Genomic DNA, 27,635 nt, shown 5'->3' with positions numbered 1-27,635 from the left:
TGGTTTGGGGTTTTTTTGCTTGTTTGTTGGTTTGGGGCTTTGTTTGGTGACCATTTTTGGAATGGTCACTACAACATTAATGCTTGTCTTCAGCAATGAAGAGTTGTATTCGAGAGCTGGGAGTCAGTTGAGATGTGTGGCATATGTGCCATGTCCCCGTGCTGGCACCTGAGAGGCAGTGCAGACTTTAATGCTCTAACTTTGACCAGCAATGGCCCTTTAAGGCTGAGCAAGGCATGCAGCATGGAGACTGCCCAGTTCAAATCCAGCAGCCACGTGCCCGGGTGGGCAGTGCCTGCCTGGTGCAGCAAGAGCCTCCCTGTGGAGCCTGCCTGCTCCACTTTTATTTGGGACCGATGAGAAAAGCCTGTCTCAAAGTGCAAGATTCTAGGGGTATGTGTCAGAGAAAGAGATGCCTGACAGTAGAAATGGCTGTCTTGCCCTGATTTCTGCCTGGGAGGATGCTGCAATATTCAGTGCATAACCTTCCAAGTGGTCTCTGGCGCGGGAAGCACTTTGGCTCGTGTCCTCGTTGGGAACTTTCTCTCTGATGAGCTTTTAATTTTCTTTTGCCTCTTGGTGTTCCTCATCTCTGGTTCTTTTCACCCCTTATTTTTTCCCCCCTTGGGCTGTGTTGTGTGCTGTCCGTAATGCTTCAGGAAGCAGCCCGTCATGAGGAGATGCTCATCGTCTGTGCATCGGGGACAGAATTATTGACTGAGTGCTGAGCAGCCAAGTTATTGATTCAAACCCCAGCCCATTCTCTCCGTCTGCCGCTCACAGGGACTGCCTACATGCTTCTGGTTCATTGCATTTAATCGGATTCCCTGAGCTGCCACGCCGAGGGGAAGGGTTAGGATCATGTTTGCTTCAAAATCCAGCTCCGTATCTCCTTCTCCATCCATGGAGCAGGCCGATTCAGATGCTCTGGACATCAGCACCAAAGTGCAGCTGTACGGCGTGCTCTGGAAGAGACCCTTCGGGAGACAGTCGGCCAAATGGTCCAGGAGGTAAGCCACAGCAACTGAGGGATGCTGAGGTGAAATATGAAGCCCAAGGGGGCTGGGGTAAGTTAGAGCCTGCATGCTTGGTTCTTCAAGTGCATCTGGCTAGGAGAGAAGCTTTGTGCATGGCTTCCCTGCTGCTCTGTGTCTGCTTTACACACTCAGCACCCGCATTGTGCTTGGCTCTTCAAGTGCATCTGGCTAGGAGAGAAGCTTTGTGCATGGCTTCCCTGCTGCTCTGTGTCTGCTTTACACACTCAGCCCCTGCATTGTGCTTTCTCCTTTATCTGTCCTGTGCTACCTGCCCTTCAGGGTGGGAATAGAGAGTAGTTGTCTCCTCTGGATAATTATCCTATCCTCGTTTTGTGAAAGCAGAAGAGTCAGCTGGTACATTTTGCCTCCAAACCACTTGAACTTTGTCATTAGCACTTGTTAAAACTCTTTGAGTCCTTTGGGTGTGAAATGGCTAGGTGGGAACGACCACCCATGTGGAGCTGCTGGAGTGGGAGCAGAGGAGGGCAACGAATCTGAGGAAGGGCCTGGAGAATAAATCTTGTGAAGAGCGACTGAAGGAGGTGGGGCTGTTCAGTCTGGAGAAGAAGAGGCTGAGGGAAGACCTCATTGCTCTCTACACCTACCTGACAAGGACGTTGTAGAGAGGCTGGTGCTGGTCTCTTCTCACAGGTGATTAGTGACCTCAAGCTATGACTGGGTAGGTTTAGACTGGACATGAGGAAACATTTTTTTTCATGGCAAGAGTGTTCAGGCATTGGAATGTGCTGCCCAGGGAGGTGATTGAGTCACCAACCCTGGATGTGTTTAAAGGTCATTTGGATGTGGTGCTTGGGGATATGGTTTAGGGGGTGAACCTTGTAGTGTAGGGTTCTGGGTTGAACTTGGTGATCCTGAGGGTCATTTCCAACCTGAATGTTTCTGTCATTCTGTATATGACCTGGCAGGATTTGTGGAGAAGCATCAGCACTGCAGACTATTCCTTGGTGGAAAGGTGTTCTGAATGCTCTCCTATCTGGTGCTTGAGAGCGGTAAGCTGCTGTGTGTTGTGTACCAGCAGCCATAAAGTCTGGAACTAGATAGCACTTGCTATTTACCAAGGCCAGAGGTATGTTCTATAATATTGACCTGATGGGTCAGGTTGAGGTTTAAAGCTGATGTGGCTTCTTGATCGGAATCGCTGGATCTCCCAGGAGAGCTTTCCATTGGTTGTCAGGTCATGAGGCACGACTGTTTATGTCTGGGTACTGGCACAGAAACACAGGGCAAGCTCTTGGTCAGTGCTCACTGGGAGTACATGATCCAATGGATTAAGCCTTCCAACATTCCTGGATGGCAGATTAATATCACTGCTGGTAGATGTCATTGGCAAATGATTCAGTTGGAAGACTAGTAGCTAAGAAACTTGCATTTCTCACCCTGCCACTGCCAGAGAAAAGTTTAGTGATCCAGAGTTTGCTGTTGAGATCTGTTAGAGATGGGTAGTAGTGCTTACCTGCTGTTAGTATTTTGGTATCTGCCCAGGGAAACAGTCTGCTACAAAAGACATCATGGGAAAAGTCTGTGAGAAAACAACTGTGCTAAAGCTTTCCTCCAAGTAGAGTAATGGTAATTATTATTAACAATATTATGATGATAAGAGTTCTCCACCAGCTTTGACCTCTTTCTTCATCTTCAGGAACTAAATTGGTGTCAAATGGCTGTGTAGTGTAGGTAGTGCTTGGCTCCTTCACACACTGGAGTGGAAGGGCACATGGAAGTATTACAATTGCTCTTGTGAATCAGACCTGAAGCCTGTCACTATGAGCGGCTTCAGACAAAGGTGGCAGAATCCCCAGGATGCCCTGATCCTTCTCAGTGGAGGCTGTCTGCCCAGAAGCAGTAGGGTTTCCTGGGGATGCTCTTATTATTCACAGAAATGCCTTGCCCTTTCCAAATCCCTGAGAATCACATGAAAGTGAGTTAGAAAGCAGTGGTTTGTGTGGTGTAAAAAGGCATTCTTTAGTAATTTTTCCCTTATTGCCCTTCACATTCCTACCTGATCCCTCTTTTCTCATATAAAAAACATGCACAGGGCAGTCCAACTTATTTTCTTTGCCAGTTACTCTTTTGAAACCTCCCTACTTAACTAGTCTCTGGGTTTTTTTTCAGCTACTCCTCATTTGTCATTTAGACCAAATTTGAGCCACGTGAGACATCTCTCCTGTGTACCACTGACTGCAGGGTAGATACAACCCCAGTTCTTCAAACAGAAGGACTCTCCCAGGGGCATTTTGAGCATCCAAATAAGCTGAAAATGCAACTTCTTCATTTGCAATCACATGTCCCAGTGCAGTAGACCCTTGGTTTGCAGAAGCTCTGATATTTTGCTGCCCCTGTACAGTGTTCATCAGAGCATACCTAAGGCTAACTGAGCAGAACAAGGCACAGTAAAATGTGATGCATGGGAGTGAAAAAGAATTCAATTTCCTTTGTGTTTACAAAGGTCAATGGCAGGAGACTTTACCAGGATCTTTGCTTAAAAATATCACTGAAGTGTGTATGTGCTCCACAGTGATGTCATAGCCAAAGGGGTTTTTTTGCATCGAGTCACTTGGGATTCAGGCTTGAGGTGAGGAGAAAGTTCTTCACCGAGAGAGTTGTTAGCCATTGGAATGTGCTGCCCAGGGAGGTGGTGGAGTCACCATCCCTGGAGGTGTTCAAGAGGGGATTGGACATGGCACTTGGTGCCATGGTCTAGTCATGAGGCCTGTGGTGACAGGGTGGACTTGATGATTTTTGAGGTCTCTTACAACCTTGGTGATTCTGTGACTCTGCCTGAGACAGGGACCAGTCAAACACTGGAAAAACCTCTGTCCAGGCTTATGCTGAGCTGGGACGAAAGAAGGTGGCAGGGAGTAGATGGCAAAAGAAGACTTCAGTTGCTTTTGAAATAGACATTGGTTTTCTATCAAAAATAAAGCAGCCACTTGCTTCCCAGGCAACCAGCACCAGAGGACAAAGTCTCAAATTGCACCAGGGGAAGTTTAGGCTGGAGGTGAGGAGAAAGTTCTTCACTGAGAGAGTTGTTAGCTGTTGGAATGTGCTGCCCAGGGAGGTGGTGGAGTCACCATCCCTGGGGGTGTTCAAGGGGGGATTGGACATGGCACTTGGTGCTATGGTTTAGTAGTCATGAGGTGTTGGATGACAGGTTGGACTTGATGATCCTTGAGGTCTTTTCCAACCTTATTGATTCTCTGATTCTAAAGCAGCCACTTTCTTCCAGTAGGCTGAATCCAACATATGGGGTAGCCAGATTTCTTAGTGGTGAAAATACCAAAAGTCTCTGGCTATGCTCCTGCCTTGCACATGGACCCCAGTACCAGTCCCCTGTGAGTAAATGGTTCTATGGTTTACCTTGAAGACTGGGGTGTGTGTGTGTGTGTGTGGTGTGAGAAACACAGTCCCAAAGAAGTTTAGCTTGACACACCTAGTGTCAAACACTAGTTCATGGTTATGAGCAGGAGCATGAGTTACCTCAGGATTAGATGCTAATAGTAAACTCTTCTGCTCAGAAGCAGCTTTAGCTAGGTGGAGAGTTTTTGTGTGCCCTGACTTGCAACCTTCGCTCTAGCAGAATTTATTTCCTTTCTCTGTCTCAAAGGTTCTTCATTATTAAGGAAAGTTTCCTGCTCTACTATGCTGAGAGTGAAAAGAAGAGTTTTGAAAGCAATAAATACTTTAATATCCACCCTAAGGTGAGCAGCAGTGCATGGGGGAAGGGGTTATTCCATTTCTGCTTTCTCCTCCCCACCAGCCCCAAGGGCCAGCAAGTCAATGAGAGGTATGTCACAAACACAGCCTCAAAGAAGTGACAATCATGTCAGCACTTCTTGAGGCTCCATAGTAATTCAACAGGTACACAACTTCAGTTTCCCTCCCCTCCCCCCACTAGACAGTAGAGGTATTCTATAGTTTTCATGATTTCATAATCAACTTATCTCTGAGGATACTGCTGGCAAAGCCAGTTGTAAAGCCAGCGGCTTTGACTGCTGCTTGATCCTAACCTGTGCTTGCACTTGTAAGCCGATGCAGTCAGCCCCTGCTTATCCACGTGCCTTCAGCCCTGAGAAGAAGCCTCTGCAGAAGCTGCCTGGTGCTTTCACAGAGGAGGCTCCATACTCAGAGTCTTTTTCGCCCTCTGTAGTCGCTGGAGGACGGTGAAGAACCTCTGCTTCCCGAGGGGCTGATTTCACCCAGACCGACTGTGGATAGCAGGCTCTCCATCACTCCCAGCACAGCACATGTGGGCATGACCCACTCGTGGTGACTTGAACGGTGGCACAACCTTTCTCATGGGACTACACTCTGAATGTGCAACGTTTGCCCCTGTATGGGAGATCATCTCCTCTTTGATATGAGGTCCCACTTCCATTCGCTCCAGGCCAAATGCAGGACACCAGTTAGAGCTCTCCCAGTGGTGGCAGCCCCTTTGCTTTTCATGACCTATGTGTATTTTCTTTCCTGTGATAGCCAAAACAGGGCAGAGCCCACAGTTCAGCTCAGAGTTATTTAATAGTTATACTTGATTTTGCTGATTGAAGTCCTCTGGTTTATCTCTAGGGTGTCATACCCCTGGGAGGTTGCATTGTGGAGCCTAAAGAGGAGCCCAACATGCCTTATGCCATAAAGATCTCTCACGAAGACTTCCATGTAAGTAGACTTCATCCCCTGCAAAATTCCCAGCATCACAAAATATGTTACTGCTGGTGAGCAGAGAGAGGCTGCCTGACTGCCCCAAGACTCCTCAAGGCTTTGCTGATGCTCCTGCTTTGGCAACCAACAAGGAAATTTGCTCTTTTTCACAGCAGGTCTTATGATGCTAGCAGACCCATAGATAGGTGTTCAGGAGCCTTAGAGCTCATGCTGTCTTAACATTTAATTCTTACTATGACAGCTTGCCATGTGCATCTCTTTCCAATGTATGGTAGGCCCTGGGTCGTATTTGTTCCCATGTGGTGGCTGCCACGGAGGTGGTTGCCTGTGGTGGGCTCTCCTCCCACTATAGCTGTGGCAGCTGTGTCCAGCTCATGCCCAGAGGCACATTAGGCCCCAGCCTCTCTAATACAGGTTTTTCTCCCCCCTCCCCTCTTCTAGGGTAACATTGTTCTAGCAGCTGAATCAGAGCCTGAGCAGGCTCAGTGGCTGGAGATGCTGCAGGAGTCTGGAAAAGTGTAAGCTTTCTTTCTTACTTATTCTCTTGATCAGATCAACAGATGTATGAAGAAGCCTGACTAGAAGGATTGTGGGGAAGCAGAGGAGCTCCCCAGCTCTAGTGAGACTTTTCACTTGCTTCCAGCAGTACTGGTCATGCTGTGGTATCAGTAACATCCCTGAAGAACGCTGTGGGGCTATGCACCCTTCTGCCCAGATCCCAGGGTGTTTGGGTCATGGAGCAGGGAGGAGTCAGCCTTTTGAGACAGTTTAATTCTGAAACATGTACACAGGCTAAATCCCAGGGGAGGAGGTGTTAGCAAAGCATTTCCAGCCCACCTATGGGGGAGAGAGTTTGATTGATGTGTGGGTAGATCGTTCAGTTCATAGTTCTGTGGAGAATGTTGGTTTGCCACCAGTGCAGCAGTCTCTGAGCATCCAGGAGCCTGACAATACAATGAGCAACTGTCCAAAACCACAACAGGCTCTTTCTACATCTCATCAGATACAGGAAGAGGTAACACTGAAACTTGGCTCCTGGGAGACCTTGTACCAGCCTTTCAGTACTCAAAGGGGGTCTATGAGAAAGATGGTGACCATCTTTAGTGCAGGGCCTGCTGCAACAGGGGAGGAGATTTAGACTAGATCTAGGGGAGAATTTTTTTATGATGAGCATGGTGAAACACTGGCACAGGTTTGCAGCTGTCTTATCCCTGGAAACTTCCAAGGTCAGGTTAGATGAGGCTTTGAGCAGCCTGATATAGTTGGAAATGTCCCTGATCACTGCATAGGCATTGGACTAGGTGACTTTCTAATGTTCCTTCCAACCCAAAGCATCCTATGATTCTTAACAGGAATTTGACTTTCCCAATCCAGACAGAAACTTCTGGAGTCTGTAGAGCAGAACAGTTCTGAGGCTTGGAGCAACGAGCTCTTTACTCTTCCTTGGGCAGAGCAAAGTAATTGGCTCCATTACAATATGTGTGTGTGGTTTCTTGTGACTGGCAGGGCAAAAGCTGCTCTTTCAGGCAAGTTTAACTTGTAATACCAGTGTGTGCATGGTAAAGGCAGTACCTCAGTAAATTCCAATGCTATGAAACTGAAAAGGTTCACACAGTGTTAGGGTGGATCAGTCCAAGCTAAGCTCTGTACTGCTGCAGTGAGCCTGCCTTTGGTTCTGGTGCTTTTGCTGCTGCTACCTCCCAGGTATTGTATGAACTGCACCACAATACTGTCCATGAAAGCTTCATGGCAGCATGAGCCCCGTGGGACACAAGAGCCAAGGCAGAGGTCTGTCACCCACTCCACACAAGCAGGCTTGGCCACTGCAGGGGAGGAGGGATCCAGATTTAGCCTTTGAGTAATTCAGTGGTTTTGCTCCTATAGTACATGTTTACAATTGCTTTCACCAATGTTATCCTTAACTATTGCCAAAGGCAAAAATCTGAGGGCTGAGGGTGTGCAGGGGTGGAAGGAGCATGGCAGCACAGCTCAGGAGCCCTCCAGTCCTTGCTTTGATAAACAGGTGCTAAATAGCTGTCACACAGCACACTTACCTACACCTAGCCAATCATCTGCCCAAACCACTCCCCTTCCCTCCTCTTTCATCAGAAAAGGAGGCCACTGCAGCTCCAGTGCCAGGCTAAAGCTGGTGATAGCCTGTATTTGAGGAAAAGCACAGATTATATGATTTAGGTCATCAGGGTCAAGTTGGGGGTAAAACAGCAGCCAGGAGGGCACTGTTTGGGCCAGTAAACTGGTCTGCTATCAACTGGAAAGCTAGGAAGGTGCAGCTGACAACTTCTAGTCATCCTATTTCAGTGCCCTGATGTCCCTAGATAGAGATTCTGCTGCTGCTGGCACAGCAGCAGTTTATGGTGATCCTCCTACAGCCTTCTTTACTACTTAAAACCAACAAAGAGGAAAAAAAAACCCAACAACAGACCATGACATCCTCAGCAAATCCTAAATCCACTGACCCTGTTAAACAGGGGGAAGAGGATAAAATTAATCCACTATGGAAAATGGCCTCTGTTCCCTCTACATCTGCACCCATCTGGGGCTGGGTGGCAGTTGTATGTGTGTGTGTGCATGCATGCACAACTGCTTAGCCTCTCACCATCACATTCTGTTTTAGTTCTTCACTCTTTTCCACCCCCCCCCTGGTTTTATAAGGAAGCAAGGTATTCATTGAGGAGAGGAGCTGATGGTCCCTTCAGCCTTGAAATGTGTCATGACTTTAACATATCACATTTGCCCAAACTTGAAACCTCTTTGGAAGCAGACAAAGCCCTGACTCTCAGCTGTCTCTCAGCCTCACTTCCCAGCCAGAGAGGCTGCCACTCAGGGACACACACTCACTGTCTATGTCCATGGTAGCATTCCCTGCATGTGTTTAAAACACACACGGCGGACAGTGGGGAAAAAAAGCAGTAGGTATTATAGTACAGGTATCCTGTGGACCATGAAGGGCAAAGTGCCTTCAAGAACTGGTTGTGGATATTCCCAAGAAAGGTAAAATGCAGGCAAGCTAGAGAGATATTCCACTGCCTCTGCAGCACTGGGAACAGGTGGTGTTTCAGCTATATAGCCAACAGGAATCCTGTGCAGCTTTACAAGGGCTCTTCAGAAGTGTGTTCAGAAGCGTGACCCTGTGCTTTCCAGCACTTTAAGCAATGTGGCTTTTTCTGATGTAAACTCACTTGGTAAGAAGCACAGAAGACAGAACAAATCCTTCCTCACCTCTCAGCTGAAGTCTTAGCCTCTCCCTCCCCACTGCTGCTATTGCACACCAACATTGGCTGCAGCACGTAAAAGAATCACAGTATCACCAAGGTTGGAAGAGACCTCAAAGATCATCAAGTCCAACCTGTCACCACAGACCTCATGACTCAACCATGGCACCAAGTGCCACGTCCAATCCCCTCTTGAACACCTCCAGGGATGGTGACTCCACCACCTCCCTGGGCAGCCCGTTCCAATGGCTAACAGCTTTCTCAGTGAAGAATTTTCTCCTCACCTCGAGGCTAAACTTCCCCTGGTGCAGCTTGAGACTGTGTCCTCTAAAGGAATGAAAACGTCAGTGCTACACAACTGTGTGGGTGCACCTCCCAGGTTATAGAGCAGTGGCTGCAACAACCTTTGAGTTACAGGCAGGGAAGCATCTTGTTGGGCTGGGGAAGGGAAAGAGCACTGAAAAAAGTGACTCTGATAAACAGCCAGCTTAAAAGCTACTGCTGTTTCAAAACACTCCATTTGATAAATTCTTTTGTGTGTGTTCCCCCTGCCTCAAGCTGTTTGCTGCTGGTTTTTTTCTGGATTCAGAGTCACCCTGGGTAAGAGAGTTGCTGTTCCTGGGTATGCATCTATATAAGTAGATCAGGATGACTGTTACATATGCATTTTATGTATTGTAGGTCTGTAGATCTATGGGTTGGTTTTTTTTAATGGGACATGAACAGATGCCATTTCTTTCTCTGGTTTTGGTTTGTGTGTCCTTGTCCTGGAAAGAAAGGAAAGGCATGGAAAGGGAAAGTCAGGGAAAGGCAACGAAAGGAAAGAGTCAATACATGGTTTAATGTTTGAAGAAGAGTAATTGTGGCAGCAAAACATTGCAAAGGCAGCTGATGGCACTGGCATATGGGAAGTTAGTTGAGTTAAAAGCTAAAAGTTGGTTCTAAAGTCTCTCAGGATCCATTTAATGGGTTCCAGGTACCCGTGGAGCAGTTGGAGGCTGTGCATGTGCTAGGTTTGTCTGGAGGCCTTAAAGACTAAGATCAGAGTAGGAATCTCCAAAACACTAGGAAAAAAACCACATTTGAATAGCTGCAGTCTTGACAAAGAGCTCTTGTATTTAAAGAGGAAAAAAAAAAACCAACCCTGAATATCAGGGAAAATTCTCAGATTAATTTAAGCAGAAATATTTAGAGACTTGCTGTCCCAGCTGATGAGAATCTGTGTGTTTGAATTCCTTGGTAGATTGCCTGGCTGAGTCCCCTGCCTGTTCCTTAATTGTCTGCTTTACTCTGCTCTCCCTAGGACCTGGAAGAATGCCCAGCTGGGAGAAGCCATGATTGAGAGCCTGGAAGCCCAAGGACTGCAGCTGGCCAAGGAGAAGCAAGAGTACTTAGGTAGGAAGCTTTCATTGCCGAAGGTTATAAACCCCAAAGTAGCCAGTGTGCTTTTCTGGACTGGTGAGGATAAAGCTAGACAAGTGTTTTGAGTCAGCAGCTGAAATTCAGGTTCTGAAGGGATCAAAAGATGTGGATGTCAAGGTAAGATCTGGACCTGGAAGGAAGAATGTGCTGTGGCCAGCATGCTGCAGCTCTGCCTCTCCTCCTGGCTGGATATGCCTTGCCCTTGAGAAGCTTGGATGAGCTGAATTCAGCTGCTCACCAGGCCAAAAACCAACACCTTTGTCTCTCTGCATCACACAGGACTAGTATTTTGAGTCTAATCACAGCTTTTCAGGCCTGAGTTTTCCTCCACTAGATGTTGGTTTGTGGAGGATTTTTGTGGTCTTCCTCTGCTTGGCTTCACCTTCATTTGCTCACACTGGAAGTGAGAAAACTTGCCTGGGCTTGGTTCAAGTGTGTGGTGGTTTTAGGCTATGCCTTTAAAATTTAGTTACAGATTTTGAGCAGAAAAGTAGAAAAATATAAATAAATCATTGTTGGGTGCCAAAAGGAAACAAAAGATTATTCTAAACAAATTCATTGGATAAATAGGTAGAATAAGATGTGCCTTAACAATTCTTTCTGTCTTCTCTTCTGATCTTGGCTGGCTTTCTTTGCTCAGGAGAGATAATCTGCTTGTTGGCTGGCCTTGGCTAAGTCTAAACCACTGCTTCTCTCTCCACTCCTCTTTCTCTCTTGGAACAGGGGGGCAGGGGCAGCTCCTGCTGGCCACACTGTTCTTGAAGCAGGCCAGGATGCCATTGGCCTTCTTGGCCACCTGGGTACACTGCTGGCTCACGTTCAGCCAGTCGTCAATCAGTACCCCCAGGTCTCTTTCTGCCTGGCTGCTCTCCAGCCACTCTGACCCCAGCCTGTAGCTCTGCATGGGGTTGTTGTGGCCAAAGTGCAGCACCCGGCACTTGGACTTGTTGAATGCCATCCTGTTGGACTCTGCCCATGTGTCCAGCCTGTCAAGGTCCCTCTGGAGAGCCCTTCTATCCTCTAACCAATCAACACTTGCTCCCAACTTGGTGTCATCTGCAAAATTACTGATGATGGACTCAATCCCCTCATCCAGATCATCAATGAAGATATGAAACAGGATGAGGCCCAGCACTGATCCCTGGGGCTGCCAGCTGGATGCGGCACCATTCACCACCACTCTCTGGGCACAGCCCTCCAGCCAATTCCTGACCCAGCACAGAGTGCTGCTGTCCAAGCCATGGGCTGACAGCTTGGCCAGGAGTTTGCTGTGGGGAATGGTGTCAAAGGCCTTGTTGAAGTCCAGTCCATCATCCTGATGCCTTTAGCAAGGGCTCCTGGTACCTGCTGCTAGTCATCAAGCCACTGGAGGAATCTTGAAGAGCCTTTCATATTTCTGCATCCATGCTGAGCAGCAGTGGTCTCAGTGAATGGTTGCACATGTAACAGTGATCAGGCATCAGGCCATATTTATTGTGGTCAGATGGATGCACCAGGCAAGGAGGGGTGGTTCCACACCTGGCAAGGGGAAAATGGAGAGTGCTGAAAGGAGGACCTGGAGGCACAGGACAAAAGTTAGGAACAGGAAAACTTTTGTCAAGACATTATTTTGCAACCATCAGAGCAGACTACAGCATCCACAAAACCAGGGAGCCACAGTGTGACACTAGACAAGGTGACAGAGGGAAGAGGAGTACATGATCTCTACAGGAGATGTTTGGAAAATCAAAATATATATCTATATGTATTACTAGGTTCTGTCATCCATGACAAGAACATTCAGAGCTGCTCAGTTGCCACAGTTGGTTACTTTCTTTTGACAGCAATGATCTATCTATTTTTCTGTAACTACTGTGGCTTCTGCTGCATTAGATTTACCTTGGGTGATCTGTGTCTGAGACTGCTCCTGGCAGCAGGTGAAGACTCTCTGGAGGAAGCAAACATTGCTCTGAGGAATTCTGTGAATCCCTGGGGAATTACCTTCCATCTGCATCCTGCTGGTTTCTCTCTCAGGCAGGGACTTTGCAAAAGCCCATCAAGGTCTGGATTTGCCCCCACACCTGGCAGGAGGAGCAGAAGAGGGAAGGTGAGAGAGGCTTTATGAAACTGTGCTGGGTCCTGGCAAGGAAAAAGAGGGCAAGAATGCAGAGAGTGGTGGCCAGCACAGCTTTAGCAATGTGACACTACTGCTCTGGCATTGCTTACTTGGCTGTGACATCCCAAGGTGACAACAGAGTACTGCCAGTTATGTGCAGCACAAAGGAGAGAGCGATGTGCTGGGTGGGTAGGGCTGGAGCTCTGAGCTGCAGACTATGCCACAGTTATGTGTGCAACCCACTTAACCTTTCTGTGCCTTTGCTTCTTTATGTGTGAAGCAGAGAGAAGAATATTTTTCTGGCCCAACTAGAGGATTGGAAAAGTTAGTTCATTAATGATCTTTACTGTGTCCAGATCTGGGCCCCTCAGTTTAGGAAGGATGTTGAGTTGCTGGAACATGTCCAGAGAAGGGCAACAAAGCTGGTGAGGGGTTTGGAGCACAGCCCTATGAGGAGAGGCTGAGGGAGCTGGGGTTGCTTAGCCTGGAGAAGAGGAGGCTCAGAGGAGACCTTATTGCTGTCTGTAACTACCTGAAGGGTGGTTGTAGCCAGGTAGGGGTTGGTCTCTTCTCCTGGGTGGCCAGTGCCAGAACAAGAGGACACAGTCTCAGGCTGCATCAGGGGAGGTTTAGGCTGGATGTTAGGAAGAAGTTCTTCATAGAAAGAGTGATTGCCCATTGGAATGGGCTGCCCAGGGAGGTGGTGGAATCACCATCACTGGAGGTGTTTAGGAAGAGACTGGATGGGGTGCTTGGTGCCATGGTTTAGTTGATTAGGTAGTGCTGGATGATAAGTTGGACTTGATGATCTCAAAGGTCTCTTCCAACCTGGTCTGGTCTGGTCTGGTCTGGTCTATTCTATTCTATTCTATTCTATTCTATTCTATTCTATTCTATATCTTTAAAAACACTGAGAGGAAGCCTTCGCAGGAGTACACAACAACACGGTTGCTTAGTTTACTAAGTTATTTGGCAGGAGGGGAACTGTATAACATCCCTTTAGCATCATCTCTGCCTTTGGAGCCTCCCAGAGAGATGCACACAGAGCAAGAGGGACAGCTACATGTTTTCCAGCTTCAAGCGGTCAGTGTTTCATGATCATAAATGTCCCCAGGATATAAAACGCTCTTCTCAGTGTTTGACTTTTGTGTGTGTTTGTAGATAAGCTAATGGAAGAAACAGAAGAGCTGTGTCTGCAGAGGGAGCAGAAAGAGGTGAGCATTCAACCCAGTTCTCTTCAACTTCCTTATGGCAGGACTAGAAGGTGCCTTGGAGGCTAAAAGAGCCATTAGGGATGAGTACTGGAGGATTCCTTTTCCCAGGCACTTGCCATGCAGTGTGCTTGTGTTTATGTCTCCAGGAGGACCGGGGAGGAGGGTCAGGTTAAATTCATAGTTGCTGTGATCACCATTATACACTTGTCATTTAGTAGACCCAAGAAGACTGGCAATGAGCTTGTCTGTCTCCACAGTCAGCATGCAAATAACATAACATAGTTCTAATGGAGAAATACCATTGTGACAACCAAGGGGCTGCACAAAGACACCAGAGCTGAGGAGAATAAACATGGCACTAAGGAAAACTCAGAAGAGAGGGGCTGTTGTATCTCAATTGATCAAGTTTTATACTGTTTCCCAAAGTATTCCTTTTATTTGCTTAATACAGTAAAAGTAGCTCATTCCTATGTTTACACCAACTATGTTCCAGTTTCTATAGACCATCATAAAGTTATGCAATGGTTTGTCCTGTTATTCAGTAGGAAAGCCTCCATGGCTGGAGGCCACCACACTGCAAGCTTGCACACTGCTGCATCTGCCATCTTCCAGTGAATCACAAGTGGCTGTTGCTCCTCTTGAGCAACAGATGTCAATGTTAACCTAGGCTTCTCAGGCCTGTGGTTTTCCTCTGTACACTTCTGCAGAGCTAAAGTCCAAAGGCACACCTGCAGGGCTAAACTACTGCCTCTTCAAGGAGATGTGTCTATCTTGTGAGGTAGCCTGGTCTGCACAACCTACAGCTATAGGGAGGGAAATGCCCTTTTCCAAAGACCCTGGAACAAATCTCTGCTCACATAAAGCCATGCATGAGATGTCCATTGTCTACATAGAGTAGATGGTGCCAGGTTAGTTTGAAGGAATTTTATGTTGAGGAAGGAATGAATATATAGATCATAGTATCATAGTATTAGTCAGGGTTGGAAGGGACCACAAGGATCAGCTAGTTCCAACCCCCCTGCCATGGGCAGGGACACCCCACACTACATCAGGCTGGCCAGAGCCTCGTCCAGCCTGGGCTTAAACACCTCCAGGGACAGCACCCCAACCACCTCCCTGGACAACTCATGGAGCTGTGGCAGCCTGCCTTGCTGTGAGCCTGAATGCCTCAGAGCATGAATGCTGGGAAAACACCTTGAACAATCTATCTGCACCATGGAGCAAGTCTGTTACTATGAATTTATTTGGGGTCACTGCTGGTTTGGGACCTGCCTTGCCTTAGCAGAGGAGGCTGCAAGGGGCACCTGACTGGGAGCTATAGGTTTCAGTGTAACTGCTTCCACTGGTCTAAAAGAGTCTGCTTCAGGGCTTGACAATAGCTTCTGAGAGTCAGTGCTGTCTAGGCATGGGTTTACTGTCATGAAGGCAGTGACAGGCTGGTTAAACTGTGCAAAGCTGTAAATATGAAGTTTGTCTTGTCCCCTCCCAGTGGGAATGGAGAGCAAGACACAGCAGTGATTCAAGTGTCAGTCCTGTCCAGGCTTTCTGCATCTGCACATGTGGGTGCCTGGAAATGGCACATGCAAGTTGAGTCCAGATCTCCTAGGAAGCTTTGGAGCAGGTTGCCCAGGGAGGTGGTGGAAGCCTATCCCTGGAGGATTTAAGGCCAGGCTGAATGTAGCTCTGAGCAACCTGATCTAGTGGGAGATGTCCCTGCCCATGGCAGTGGGGGTGAAACTGGATGATCCTTGGGGTCCCTTCCAACCCTAACAATTCTAGGATTCAATGATTCCTTGCAAGTGCAGCAGTGCTGATCTGTGCAGGGAGTGTGTCTGTGTTTTCCAGGTGGCCGGTAACTTCTCTGTGACTTTTGGGTGCCAAAATACACAACCAACATTCAAACCCTTCTAATTGCCCCAGGACAAAAGCCTGGTGGATTCAGACACTCCATGACTATACATCACTTAGGTTAAAAGTCTCAGGCAATGTTAACACTGAAGCCTTTTCCAGCTGTGTGTCAGCAGATTCATTCCCTAATCACATCTGGGCTACATCAAAAGGAGCATAGCCAGCAGGTCGAGGGAGGTGTTTCTCCTCCTCTACTTTGCTCTGGTGAGACCCCACCTGGAGTACTGCATCCAGTTCTGGAGCCCCTATTACAGGAAGGGTCTGGATGTGCTGGAGTGTGTCCAAAGAGCCACGAGGATGATCAGAGGGCTGGAGCACCTCTCATATGAGGACAGACTGAAGGAGTTGGGGGTATTCAGTCTGGAAAAGAGAAGGCTCCAGTAAGACTTTATTGTGGCTTTCCAGTATCTGAAGGGGGCCTACAAGAAAGCTGGTGAGGGACTTCTTAGGGTGTCAGGTAGTGATAGGACTAGGGGAATGGAACAAAAATAGAAATGGGTACGTTCAGACTGGATGTTAGGAAGAAGTTCTTCCCCATGAGGGTGGTGAGACACTGGAACAGGTTGCCCAAAGAGGTGGTAGAAGCCTCATCCCTGGAGGTTTTTAAGACCAGGCTGTGAGCAACCTGATCTAGTGTGAGGTGTCCCTGCCCATGGCAGGAGGGTTGGAACTAGCTGATCCTTGAGGTCCCTTCCAACCTTAACAATTCTACTATTCTCTGATTCCTTTTTGGTGCAGGAACTCGAGCGTCTGAACCAGGTGCTGGAAGCAGAGAAGCAGCAGTTCGAGGAGGTGGTACGGGAGCTGCGACTGGAGCAGGATCAGATTAGAAGGTAAGGTGGTGAACTACACAGGTCAGGAAAATGACATGAATGCCCACATTGGGCCCAAGTGCTGCTTTGGTGATGGATCAAAACTTACTTTGTGCATTTAGGAAAGGGATAAATGACATATTGAGCAAAACAAGAAGAGCTGGGAACTAGCTGCATTTGCTATCGCTAGATCACCAATAGAACGCAGCATCTGGGGATCATTTTCGAGGAGCTGAGACATGAGCAAAGCCCAGATTACTTGGGGTAGCGTGGCAACAGAGAGATGCTAGAGCATTGTAGAGAGGCAGTTGGGGTGATTGACTAACCATGGAGTCCTGTGGGCTTCAGACATCTGAACCTGATTTTCCAGCATCAGCTGAACGACATTGGATGGGTAAAGAATTTGCCTCACCGAGAATAATTTTGTCATTTATAAGAGTTGCACTATGCAAAATAGTTAATATTTGTCATATAGCCATGTGTTTAGAAAATGAAGGCTCTAAGTGCTTTGCCCTGAGTGTCATTGCTCTGTGGTTTGTTCCCTCCCCCCCCCCAAATGTTTTCTTTTTCATCCCTACATAACATCCCAGAAAAAGCCAATGGGGTTTTACAAGCTGCTTTGGGTTTCACAGACCTGTCTCTGCTTAGCTGTAACTGTCTTGCCTGAGCAACTCATGGGTTTGGTTTTATGATCAGTGGGTGTGGTAAAGCTTCTTGGATGCTTGCAGAGTTTCCAAGGCATAATGCTTTCTGGCAACCTCCTGACTCTGCAGTGCTGCCTGTATCAAGCACTGCTCACGGGTCTTGCACTAGGGGATCCACAACCTGTGCAGTCTGCATGACTTCCATGGGGCCGGTGTTCCCCTGCAATATCTGTCACCCTTCTTGCTTCTTCAGGGAGCTAGAGCTCACAGCCTGCTCCCTTAAAGGAGTGGAAGAAGAAAAGAAAGAGCTGCGAAGCCTGACAGAGTCCTTACAGAAAACACTAGAGGTGAGTGACCACTTGGCCCCTCCAAGTGACAGTGTTTTGCTAATGATCCATGAGAACTGCCCAGGGCTGAAAGCAAAACTGTATTGTGGAATTTAACAGCCCCTGCTTCTGGCGTGGGAGCTGATACTAGAACAAGAAGACACAGTCTCAAGCTGCATCAGGGGAGGTTTAGACTGGAAGTTAGGAAGAAATTCTTCATAGAGAGAGTGATTGGCCATTGGAATGGGCTGTCCAGGGAGGTGGTGGCGTCACCATCACTGGAGGTGTTTAGGAGGAGACTGGATGGGGTGCTTGGTGCTGTGGTTTAGTTGATTAGATGGTGTTGTATGATGGGTTGGACTAAATGATCTTGAAGATCTCTTCCAACCAGGTTTATCCTATCCTATCCTATCCTATCCTATCCTATCCTATCCTATCCTATCCTATCCTATCCTATCCTATCCTATCCTATCCTATCCTATCCTATCCTATCCTATCCCATCCTATCCTATCCTATCCCATCCTATCCCATTCCATTCCATATGGAGGCCAAGATCACCTGCTAAAAAGGCGCTAGAAGTGATGTAGAGACCAACAGAACCAAACTTATCTCTGTAGTACTAGGACAATAGCCATAAGTTACAGCTGGGGAAGCTCTCTCACGAGAGAGAGACATGTAGGCAGGCAGAGGGGCAGAGGCTGAGAAACCTCTTTCTTGGAAGGTTTTTACAACCCAGCTGTAGAAAGGCACGGCTGACCATATCTTGCTGTGTGACAGACCAACTCTGAACAGAAGGCTGAACTGGAGGCTACCAGACAGTCTCTTCCAGCCAATATGGCTCTCAGTCTGTGATAGCCTTCTAAATTTTTAATTGTTATTTTTTTTAACTGTGGCTCCCTAAGTTCTAGTGGAAATTGGAGCAGCAGAGAGGCTTTCTTTATGCACATCAGAGAACACAGCTCCTAGGGAATCGTGTACCACATTGGACTGTAGGAAATGAAGCGTTGGTTTAACCTATCCTTACTTATGGTCACTGTTGGCTTGGTAAAAAGTGTTATTTTTCTGAATGTGTATTGTTTGTGAAATCTGTGACTCTGCCCTTGCTGAATTCTGCAAGTTTGTGCTAAAATCTGTTGCTAGTGTCCTATCAAGCTCTTCTTGCCTGCAGTTGAGGGTATGAAAAAAGCACTGGAAAGACAGGGAGGGACCATTCATGCCCTAGTTGCGCAAGGAGACTGAACACTTCACAGGAAAATAGCATCATACATCCATGGGTAGAAGTGCCACAGAGAGATGACTCTAGTTCCCACTGAGTAGCAAGATGAGGAAGCAAGGAAGGGAAGATACCTGCATCAGAGATGCTCAGGGCTCTAATTCCTGAGCTGAATCCTTACTAGCATTCCATGTCAAAGGAGCCTACAGGCACTGAGTGCACCCTCAGCAAGTTTGCTGAAGACGCCAAGCTGTGTGGTGCAGCAGACACACTGTAGGGAAGTGGTACCATCCAGAGGAACCTTGATCAGGCTGGAGAGGTGGTACAAGCCAACCTCATGAGGTTCAACAAGACCAAGTGCAGAGTCCTGCGTCTGGGTCAAGGCAATCCCAGGCACAAATACAGGTTGGGCAGTGACTGACTGGAAAGCAGCCCTGAGGAGAGGGACTTGGGGGTGCTGGTGGACGAGGATCTCAACATGAGCTCTCAGTGTGCACTTGCAGCCCAGAAGGCCAATCAGATCCTGGGCTGCATCAAGAGAAGTGTGGCCAGCAGGTCAAGGGAGGTGCTTCTCCCCCTCTCCTCAGCTCTGGTGAGACCCCACCTGGAGTACTGCCTCCAGTTCTGGAGCCCCTATTGCAAGAGGGATATGGACGTGCTGGAAGGTGTCCAGAGAAGGGCCACGAGGATGATCAGAGGGCTGGAGCACCTCTCCTATGAGGACAGACTGAAGGAGTTGGGGCTGTTCAGGCTGGAGAAGAGAAGGCTCAAGATGACCTGATTGTGGCTTTCCAGTATCTGAAGGGGGCTACAAGAAGGCTGGGGAGGGACTCCTTAGGATATCAGGTAGTGATAGGACTAGGAGGAATGGAATGAACCTGGAGGTGGGGAGATTCAGGCTGGATGTGAGGAGGAAGCTCTTCCCCATGAGAGTGGTGAAGCCCTGGAATGGGTTGTCCAGGAAGGTGGTTGAGGCCCCATCCCTGGAGGTGTTTAAGCCCAGGCTGGATGAGGCTCTGGCCAGCCTGATGTAGTGTGGGGTGTCCCTGCCCATGGCAGGGGGGTTGGAACTAGATGATCCTTGTGGTCCCTTCTAACCCTGACCGATTCTATGATTCTTGCCCATTTGCTTAGCAAAATCTTGCTACTCATGAAGCAGGTGTGAAATGAAAATCAGATTTTGTTATTCTTATTTTTAAACTGAATGAGACTTATGTAAGGTATGGAGGTATTCAGTAGGGAGGAGGAGTCAGGCAGAAATAGAAGCAGGATTGGTGCATTCAGCCTGCCTTTCTTCTAGGAGCTCTCGCTGGAAAAGCAGCAAATGCTGAAGATGCTGGAAGAAAACGAGAGCCAGCTTCCACCAACTAGCCCCAACAAGGAGCAGAGCACCACCTGGGGACTGCACTGTAGCCTGCAACAGATTGAAGAGAAGATGCAGCAGCTTCTGGAAGAGAAACTACTGGCAGAGAAGAGGTGAAATGGGGATAGAGGGGAGAGGGAGGGAAAAGGGATTGGTGGGGGAGGGTCTGGGCATCGACAGAGGCAAGGGTGCAATGTGATCCAATGTGAAGAGGGTGGTAGGAAAAGAGATAGTTTTCCTCCTCACAAGTGGAAGGCAATCAGAAAGCGTGCAACTAAATATTTCCTGCTTATTCTGAGACCTGAAGAGGCACAAGATCTTTTACAATTTCTGCCATTGAGTGCAGTAAAGAGGACACTTTGTTCTGCTCAGGCTTAGTGGTGCCAAGTGGCATTACTATCCACTGACTTGCTTTTTGATTGCCAGCACAAGAAAAGTGTGGAGGCTTATCTTGGCAGGCAAGGCAGATAAACTCCTTGCTGCTTCTTGGGCCTGCTCTTTTCAAATTGGAAGCTAAGCATGTGGATCCATTCATGGGCTTGTCTCTAGGAAGTATTTAGTGCTCCTGAACCTTCTCTGGGAATTGGAAATGTTCCATTGAGGAACTGTCCACCTGGCTTTCTCTAGCAATGCCTGTGTCATTGAAGCAGAGCACAGGCAGTGTTCCTGTTAGCACACCTTTGTTAAGGGCACCCAGGTAGTGAAGCACACATCAGTACCAGGTGCCTTCCTTCCTGTGAGTTGTGCTGGTGTGGGAATGGCTGTCTTCCTTTGCTGTACTGTGCACCAGGATGAAGGAGAACGAGGAGAGGTCGCGAGCACTGGAGGAGGAGCGAGAGTTTTACTCTTCCCAGTCTCAAGCGCTGCAGCACTCGCTCTCGGAGCTGAGTGCGGAGAAGCAACAGACAGAGAGAGACCTCAAGGTAGCCCTGCATATTGCTGTCCCTGGGTCTGTGGTCCTGAGGCATGTTCCTTTAAGTTCTTCCCCTGTCAAGTCAGAGACTTGATTTTTGTTTCCCTTTTTTTTTTTTGGTTGCAAATCTTGGTTTGCTGTGCTTCGTATCACGGTAACGATGGAGTTGTCCTTTGTGTCTACTGTTGAATTTTTCATTCTCAGCTCTGATTAACCCATTCAGTAAAAATTTTCATTTGATACTGTGAAAGTAGACACTGTGGCCTTCCAGTATCTGAAGGAAGCCTGCAAGAAGGCTGGGGAGGGACCTCAGGTAGTGATAGGACATGGGGGAATGGAATGAAGCTGGAGGTGGGGAGATTCAGGCTGGATGTGAGGAGGAAGTTCTTCACCGTGAGAGTGGTGAAGCCCTGGAATGGGTTGTCCAGGGAGGTGGTTGAGGTCCCGTGCCTGGAGGTGTTTAAGCCCAGGCTGGATGAGGCTCTGGCCAGCCTGATGTAGTGTGGGGTGTAGGGGGGGTTGGAACTAGATGATCCTTGTGGTCCCTTCCAACTCTGACTGATTCTATGATTCTATTTTAAAAGAAAAAAAAAACAACATTGCAGAACTGAAGAGAAATCTTCCCTCTCTTGTGGTCAGAGAGGGCAATTTGTAAATTTTCAGGCAGCTCTGGATGGATGGGGGTTAAAAAGTAGAGGAATGCAGGTGAGATGCCAACCCTTTGTTATACCACTAGTGGATGATACCTTAATCTACGCCAAGGCAAAGTGGACAAAGTATGGTAAATAATGTAAAGGCCCTCCTGTTCCTCCTCAGCTGCAAGTACTTGCATAAGCACAAATGTATGTGTTGAAATGCCATGTGGGTTATATGATAAGAGGGAGGATGTGAAAATGAAATTCAGAGAACAGGACAATTGTTAAAGCAATCTGGACTTCAAGTTCAGATTCTGTCTGAAGACGTGAGTAAGTAACTTCTTCTTTGTTGTCTTACAATATTTCTACTGGTTTTCCTTACTGTTGTCCTTCATAGTATCATAGTATCAGTCAGGGTTGGAAGGGACCACAAGGATCATCTAGTTCCAACCCCCCTGCCATGGGCAGGGACACCCCACACTACATCAGGCTGGCCAGAGCCTCATCCAGCCTGGCCTTAAACACCTCCAGGGACGGCGCCCCAACCACCTCCCTGGACAACCCATTCCAGGGCTTCACCACTCTCATGGTGAAGAACTTCCTCCTCACATCCAGCCTGAATCTCCCCACCTCCAGCTTCATTCCATTCCTCCTAGTCCTATCACTACCTGAGATCCTAAGAAGTCCCTCCCCAGCCTTCTTGTGGCCCCCTTCAGATACTGGAAGGCCACAATGAGGTCACCTTGGAGCCTTCTCTTCTCCAGCCTGAACAGCCCCAACTCCTTCAGTCTGTCCTCGTAGGAGAGGTGCTCCAGCCCTCTGATCATGCATTTTGATTTGCTTGCTGGGTCCCTCTGTGAGACTATGTGAGTTAGCAGGATGGTTACTGAGATGCAAGCTGGCTTTCAGCAGTGATTATTCTCTTCTTCAGGCTGAGGTGAAGATGCGCATGGATCTGGAGAGGAGACTGAGAGAAGCTGAGAAAGCGCTGCAAAGTTTAGAAAGAGGCTTAAATTCTCTGGATTGCAACAAGGAGAAAGAGGAGAAGATGAAAGCAGATGTCAGTAACTTGAGAAGTAAGTCAGTCATCCACCCTCTCTACTGATGAGCAAGCTCTAAGAGAGGAAATATTCCTAGCCTTCTTCCCAGTCACAAAAAAAAGAGTTCTCAAATCAGCAAAGGTGCTCTCCCAACTCCTTGCACCTCAACCACACCCCTCTTTTGAGGAGCTGGAATGTTTTAGGCAGGCACTTGGTATTTTGCCCTCTAAGGAAAGAACAACTCTCCCTGGGCAGAAGAGAAACCCAGGGACAGAAATAGACAAATGTTTTCCAAAACATCGAACAAGGAAACTGTAGCAGAGCTGTAAAGACTAACTAGGTTTGGATTAGAAAGAGTCCTCTTATTGCCCTAGACATAACCTCTTCTCAGCCTTGGTTACAAGAACAGCAGCAGTTTCAGGACTGCAGTTGCTGTGGCAGTGGTAGGTTAACCAACGGGTAAAGTTCGGACCGCTAGTCAGAGTTGAATCACTGCATCAGCACAGTGTTGATAAGCCAAGATGGCTGCAGTCCACACGACAAGTTCCACACAGCTATTCCATGTTTCTTTGACTCTTCATTTTGTGTTTTGATGGGCTTGTAAGATGGGGTGTTACTCTAGCACCTAGCTTGGGTCAGGTTTGGGAACCTACGTTAGGTGCTGCGGCTGGATGAAGTCTTGCTTGTTTTCCATCCTCGAGTATATTGCAGGGGGAAGCTGTTAAGAAGATGCTTTATCTGGCATCATTTCAGTAAAAGGTGGATCCTGTTCAATATATTTGTTGATGATCTGGACAAGGGGACTGAGTCCATCACCGGTAAATTTGCAGATGACACCAAGTTGGGAGCTGGAGTTGATCTGTTAGAGGGTAAGAGAGCTCTGCAGAGGGACCTTGCCAGGCTGGACAGATGGGCAGAGTCCAAGGGCATGAGATTTAACACATCTAAGTGCCAGGTTCTACACATTGACAACAGCAACCCCATGCAGTGCTACAGGCTAGGGTCAGAGTGACTAGAGAGCAGTCAGGCAGAAAGGAACCTGGGGGTGCTGGTTGACAGTAGGCTGAACATGAGCCAGCAGTGTGCCCAGGTGGCCAAGAAGGCCAATGGCATCCTGGCCTGGATCAGGAACACTGTGGCCAGCAGGAGCAGGGAAGTTGTTCTGCTCCGTCCTGTGTCCAGCTCTGGGCTCCTCAGTTAAAGAAAGATGTTGAGTTGCTACAATGTGTCCAGAGAAGGGCAACAAAGCTGGGGAGGGGGTTGGAGCCCAGCCCTGTGAGGAGTGGCTGAAGGAGTTCTTTAGCTTGGAGAGGAGGAGGCTCAGAGGAGACCTTATTGCCATCTACAACTACCTGAAGGGAGGCTGTAGCCAGGCAGGGGTTGGTCTCTTCTCCCAGGCAACCAGCACCAGAACAAGAGGACACAGTCTCAAGCTGCACCAGGGGAGGTTTAGTCTGGATGTTAGGAAGAGGCTCTTCACAGAAAGAGTGATTGCCCATTGGAATGGGCTGCCCAGGGAGGTGGTGGAGTCACCATCCCTGGAGGTGTTCAAGAGGGGATTGGACGTGGCACTTGGTGCCATGGTCTAGTCATGAGGTCTGTGGTGATAGGTTGGACTCAATGATTTTTGGGGTCTCTTCCAACCTGAGTGATACTGTGATACTGTGAAAAGCAGGTGTTAACACTGTCAGAGTTTGGACAAAGTTTAAGGCTTTGCACAGAACCTATAATGTTTGAATGTGTGTTCAGGTATTTGCTATGCTATTAAGAAATCCATAGCCTCTGTGTGTCTGTCAGTGCCTCCCTTTCTGCAGTTAGACTTGACTGGTTTTAGAAGTCCTTCAAAGAAAGTGCAGGGAGGAAGGCTTCTAACATCACCATTGTAAGACAGCTGAGAAGTTTTATCATAGTATCAGAGACTTTTGGCAGGTGACTCAAAATGGCATTTGGGAATAATTGAGGGGGGATGGACAATTGCAAGTTCTTTTTCTGTAGTTTGAATATGCATTTGGTGGCAACTGAGGTTTTTGTCATTTTGAACTTGTTGCTCCTTCAGCCTCTCCTCACAGGGCTGTGCTCCAAAGCCCTCCCCAGCTTTGTTGCCCTTCTCTGGACACATTCCAGCAACTCAACCTTTCCTAAACTGAGGGGCCCAGAACTGGACACAGGACTCAAGGTGTGGCCTAACCAGTGCTGAGTCCAGGGGCAGAATGACCTCCCTGCTCCTGCTGGCCACACTGTTCCTGATCCAGGCCAGGATGCCTTTGGCCTTCTTGGCCACCTGGACACACTTCTGGCTCCTGTTCAGCCTAGAGTTCTGGAACTTCATGGATTGCTGTTTGAGAAGATCTAGGGAGGTGCTGTAAGTCATTACCTGACTCTGCCCAGCAGTGAGTGCATTCCCTCATGACAGAGTTGTTGCTTGGGGTGTCTCTTCCACCATGGCTCACGGTAGTGTCTCTCCTCAGAGTTCTTTGAAGAGTGCATCCGCAGCGCAGAGCTGGAGGCCAAGATGCCTGTGATCATGAAGAACTCTGTGTACATTCACAAGGCTGCCACTCGTCGCATAAAGAGCTGCCGCTTCCACCACCGGAAAGGCAGCACTTCGTGGAATGACTGTAGGTGCTGGGAAGCTTCTTGCTCTGTATCCTGCCAAGAGCAGATTTGTGCAGATGGGGCTGAGAGAACAGTAAGGTCTTCCAGTGTGGTTCATGTTCCACATTCCCTAGTAGCAGAATACAGCTACAGGGGGAAATTCAGCTTCCTTACCTAGAGAGCAACCACTGAGTCCTTGCTGTGACTCCTGGGCCCCTAGAAATACATGCTCAAGGCTGAATTCATCTGAATGCTTAACCACAGACTGAGTTGGGTTGGATGGAACATTTGCAAGGTTACATCAGATTCTATGCAACACCAGCAGAGGCAGATGTAAATAAGAAAAGTGTGTTCCCATGGCGTTTTCCTCCTCTGAAAATGGTAAGGTGAGGCTGCTAGAGTGCAATGGTTAGTTCATCCCTTGCCAGGCTCTCACTCATCTTGCTCACAGCAGTTGTGTGTTAAAGAAAAGCTTTATCTTCAGTTTGTGTCCCTGAGGGAGAATGCTGACCTTTCTGTCCTGCTCTTATTTCAGTGAAGCAGTCCCAGTCCTTCATATTCTCTCACAGAGAAGCTGAAAATATTGAGGAACTGAAGGAGGCAGCCAAAAGACTGAGCCGGGACCAGCACTTCAGGGCAACTCTCCATCGAATCATGAGATCACAAAAGGATTCTGCTGCAGGGGACGAAAAGTGACTCTTGCTGGAAGGAGGCTTCTAATCTGAACTTGCCATTCAGTTCTGCAAAAGTTATGCTATCTGCACTAGGGTCAGAAGACAGAGTTGTCCTTTGCTGGGGAAAGTGTGTGTGTAGGCAAGTCCTCCAGGTAGTGGCTTTGCAGTAGTTTGAATGCTCCCTGTAGCCTAGCAGATCTTCTCTGCTGACCACTCCTGATCCGTTTGCTTCAGCTGCTAATGTTAAGCCATATTTTGCCAAGATACCGTGGTCGGTGTTGAAGGGAAACACAGACCACAGCTTAGGAAGTGCCTCTTCTTGCCTTTCCTGTCTACTATGTCTGCCAAACACAAGTGCTTCTGAGGAACTCCTCTATCAAACTATGCTTCAACTAGTGTAGCATCCACAGTTAGGACACAGCTTACCTTGCTCTACCTGATATCCCCTAGAAAATGGCTTGCAGCTCACCCTCTGTCAGAGCATTTTAGCAGGGCACGTTCCCTGACGCGTTCTCTGAAGACCACAGCACTCCCAGCCTCCCAAGCACAACATTACCAACTGTCTTGATGTTGCATCATATCAAGCAAATGGTAGCAACACAAAGACAAGACAACCTGAGGATGCCGTGGACTTCACTCCAAGGAATGTCATGTGCAGAAAAGAGGGTTGCATTATGTTGCCTGTGGGCAGAACATCCTGGCTTCACCTTTGCACTGGGACATCTGGATGAGTTTCTGCCAGGAGGAGGAGCAGAACTGCTGCTGCAGAAAGTGTTATCTACAGGAGTATTCAGTATGGAGGAGCCTTTGACTCTGCTTTCCTCATAACCTCTGTAAAACCAAGCTAGAAAACAGTGGGGTGAGGCAGGTTATGAGACCCAAACCCACTACCGCTTGTAGAATTAAACAGTGTCAGCAGTAAGCTGTCAGGGCTGTGGAGACAGTGAAAGTCATCTCTACATGTGCTGCACTGACTAGCCTGTGCTCAAGGCTTTGTGCCACCCTCTACCAGTCTTCTTGCTGCCAATCCAGGCTATCTTGCTGAAAACAAGAACTCTGGCAAGTCAAGGCTGAATTGGAGGAGGCATTGTGGACTGCCTGCTCAGAAGTGGGCTTCTGGCTGACCTCTGTCTCCTCCCAAGGCCTTACCACATAGTTATTGCACAGAGGCATTTGCCCTGCATGTGGAGATCCTGTGTGATAGAGGAACCACTTTGTGAGGGAAACTTTGCAACCTCTCCAACCTCCTTTAAGGAAGCAGCTGGCTGGTTAACCCTGCTGCAGTGCCGGCCCTGCCTGTGGTTACAGAGCATGACAAGCATGCCCAGAGTGACACTTTTATCCTTGTGGTATAAATGGGGAAACAAAGGAATAAATAATGTGAAGGTGAGTGATGTTAGAAGCAGGGGACAGGCTCAGGGGATCTCAAAGTTTTACTGGAGCTTTCAGGTCTCTATTCTTCATCAATACCCCTGGGTATTACCTATGCCTAATGACTTCAGGGTATCTGCTTCTTTGTCCCATGCAGACTGTGACATTGCACAGCCCCAGGTTTGTTTGTGGGGTTTTTTCTGCCCACTAAAGTCATTCCTTACCAGTCCAGGTCTGTTTCAGGGGAGAAGTTAGGGAGGGAGCTATGACTTGCCAACCAGTGGAGTGGCATTGATGTTGGGTGGAAGAGCATATTGGGCAGGTGTGATGCACCTGGAGAGAGTCACTCAGGTGTGACCATATGTAAAACATGTAAGCATAGCCTATACTTTCCATTTCAGGCAGTTACTGACCAATATCCTTCTGGCAATGGGAGGTTTTATACATTGAGAAGGTTCAGAAGGC

At 48.0% G+C, this 27,635-nt stretch overlaps 1 protein-coding gene across 1 annotated transcript; it reads left to right on the top strand.

Moving 5' to 3' along the window:
• The first annotated feature begins 625 nt into the window (after window positions 1-625).
• On the top strand, window positions 626-26,321 carry PLEKHD1 (pleckstrin homology and coiled-coil domain containing D1). The gene is made up of 13 exons (XM_009900619.2): window positions 626-1,010; window positions 4,660-4,753; window positions 5,619-5,708; window positions 6,153-6,229; window positions 10,248-10,339; window positions 13,623-13,675; window positions 16,322-16,416; window positions 17,293-17,386; window positions 19,880-20,055; window positions 20,733-20,865; window positions 22,422-22,566; window positions 24,999-25,148; window positions 25,661-26,321. Exons 1-13 carry the CDS (start codon window positions 862-864, stop codon window positions 25,819-25,821), a joined length of 1,509 nt encoding a protein of 502 aa, XP_009898921.2. The 5' UTR covers window positions 626-861; the 3' UTR covers window positions 25,822-26,321.
• Window positions 26,322-27,635: the final 1,314 nt, after the last annotated feature.

This window comes from Dryobates pubescens, chromosome 5, assembly GCF_014839835.1.
Source record: "Dryobates pubescens isolate bDryPub1 chromosome 5, bDryPub1.pri, whole genome shotgun sequence".
NCBI classification, from domain to species: domain Eukaryota; kingdom Metazoa; phylum Chordata; class Aves; order Piciformes; family Picidae; genus Dryobates; species Dryobates pubescens.
Note: the sequence above shows the minus strand (reverse complement) of the source record. Positions and strands in the feature narration are given on the sequence as shown.

Coding starts and splice junctions, on each gene's coding strand:
- PLEKHD1 (XM_009900619.2), top strand. CDS start 862: ATGTTTGCTTCAAAATCCAGCTCCGTATCTCCTTCTCCATCCATGGAG. Junction 6,230..10,247: donor CTGCAGGAGTCTGGAAAAGT/GTAAGCTTTCTT, acceptor TGCTCTCCCTAG/GACCTGGAAGAATGCCCAGC. Junction 20,056..20,732: donor AAACTACTGGCAGAGAAGAG/GTGAAATGGGGA, acceptor ACTGTGCACCAG/GATGAAGGAGAACGAGGAGA.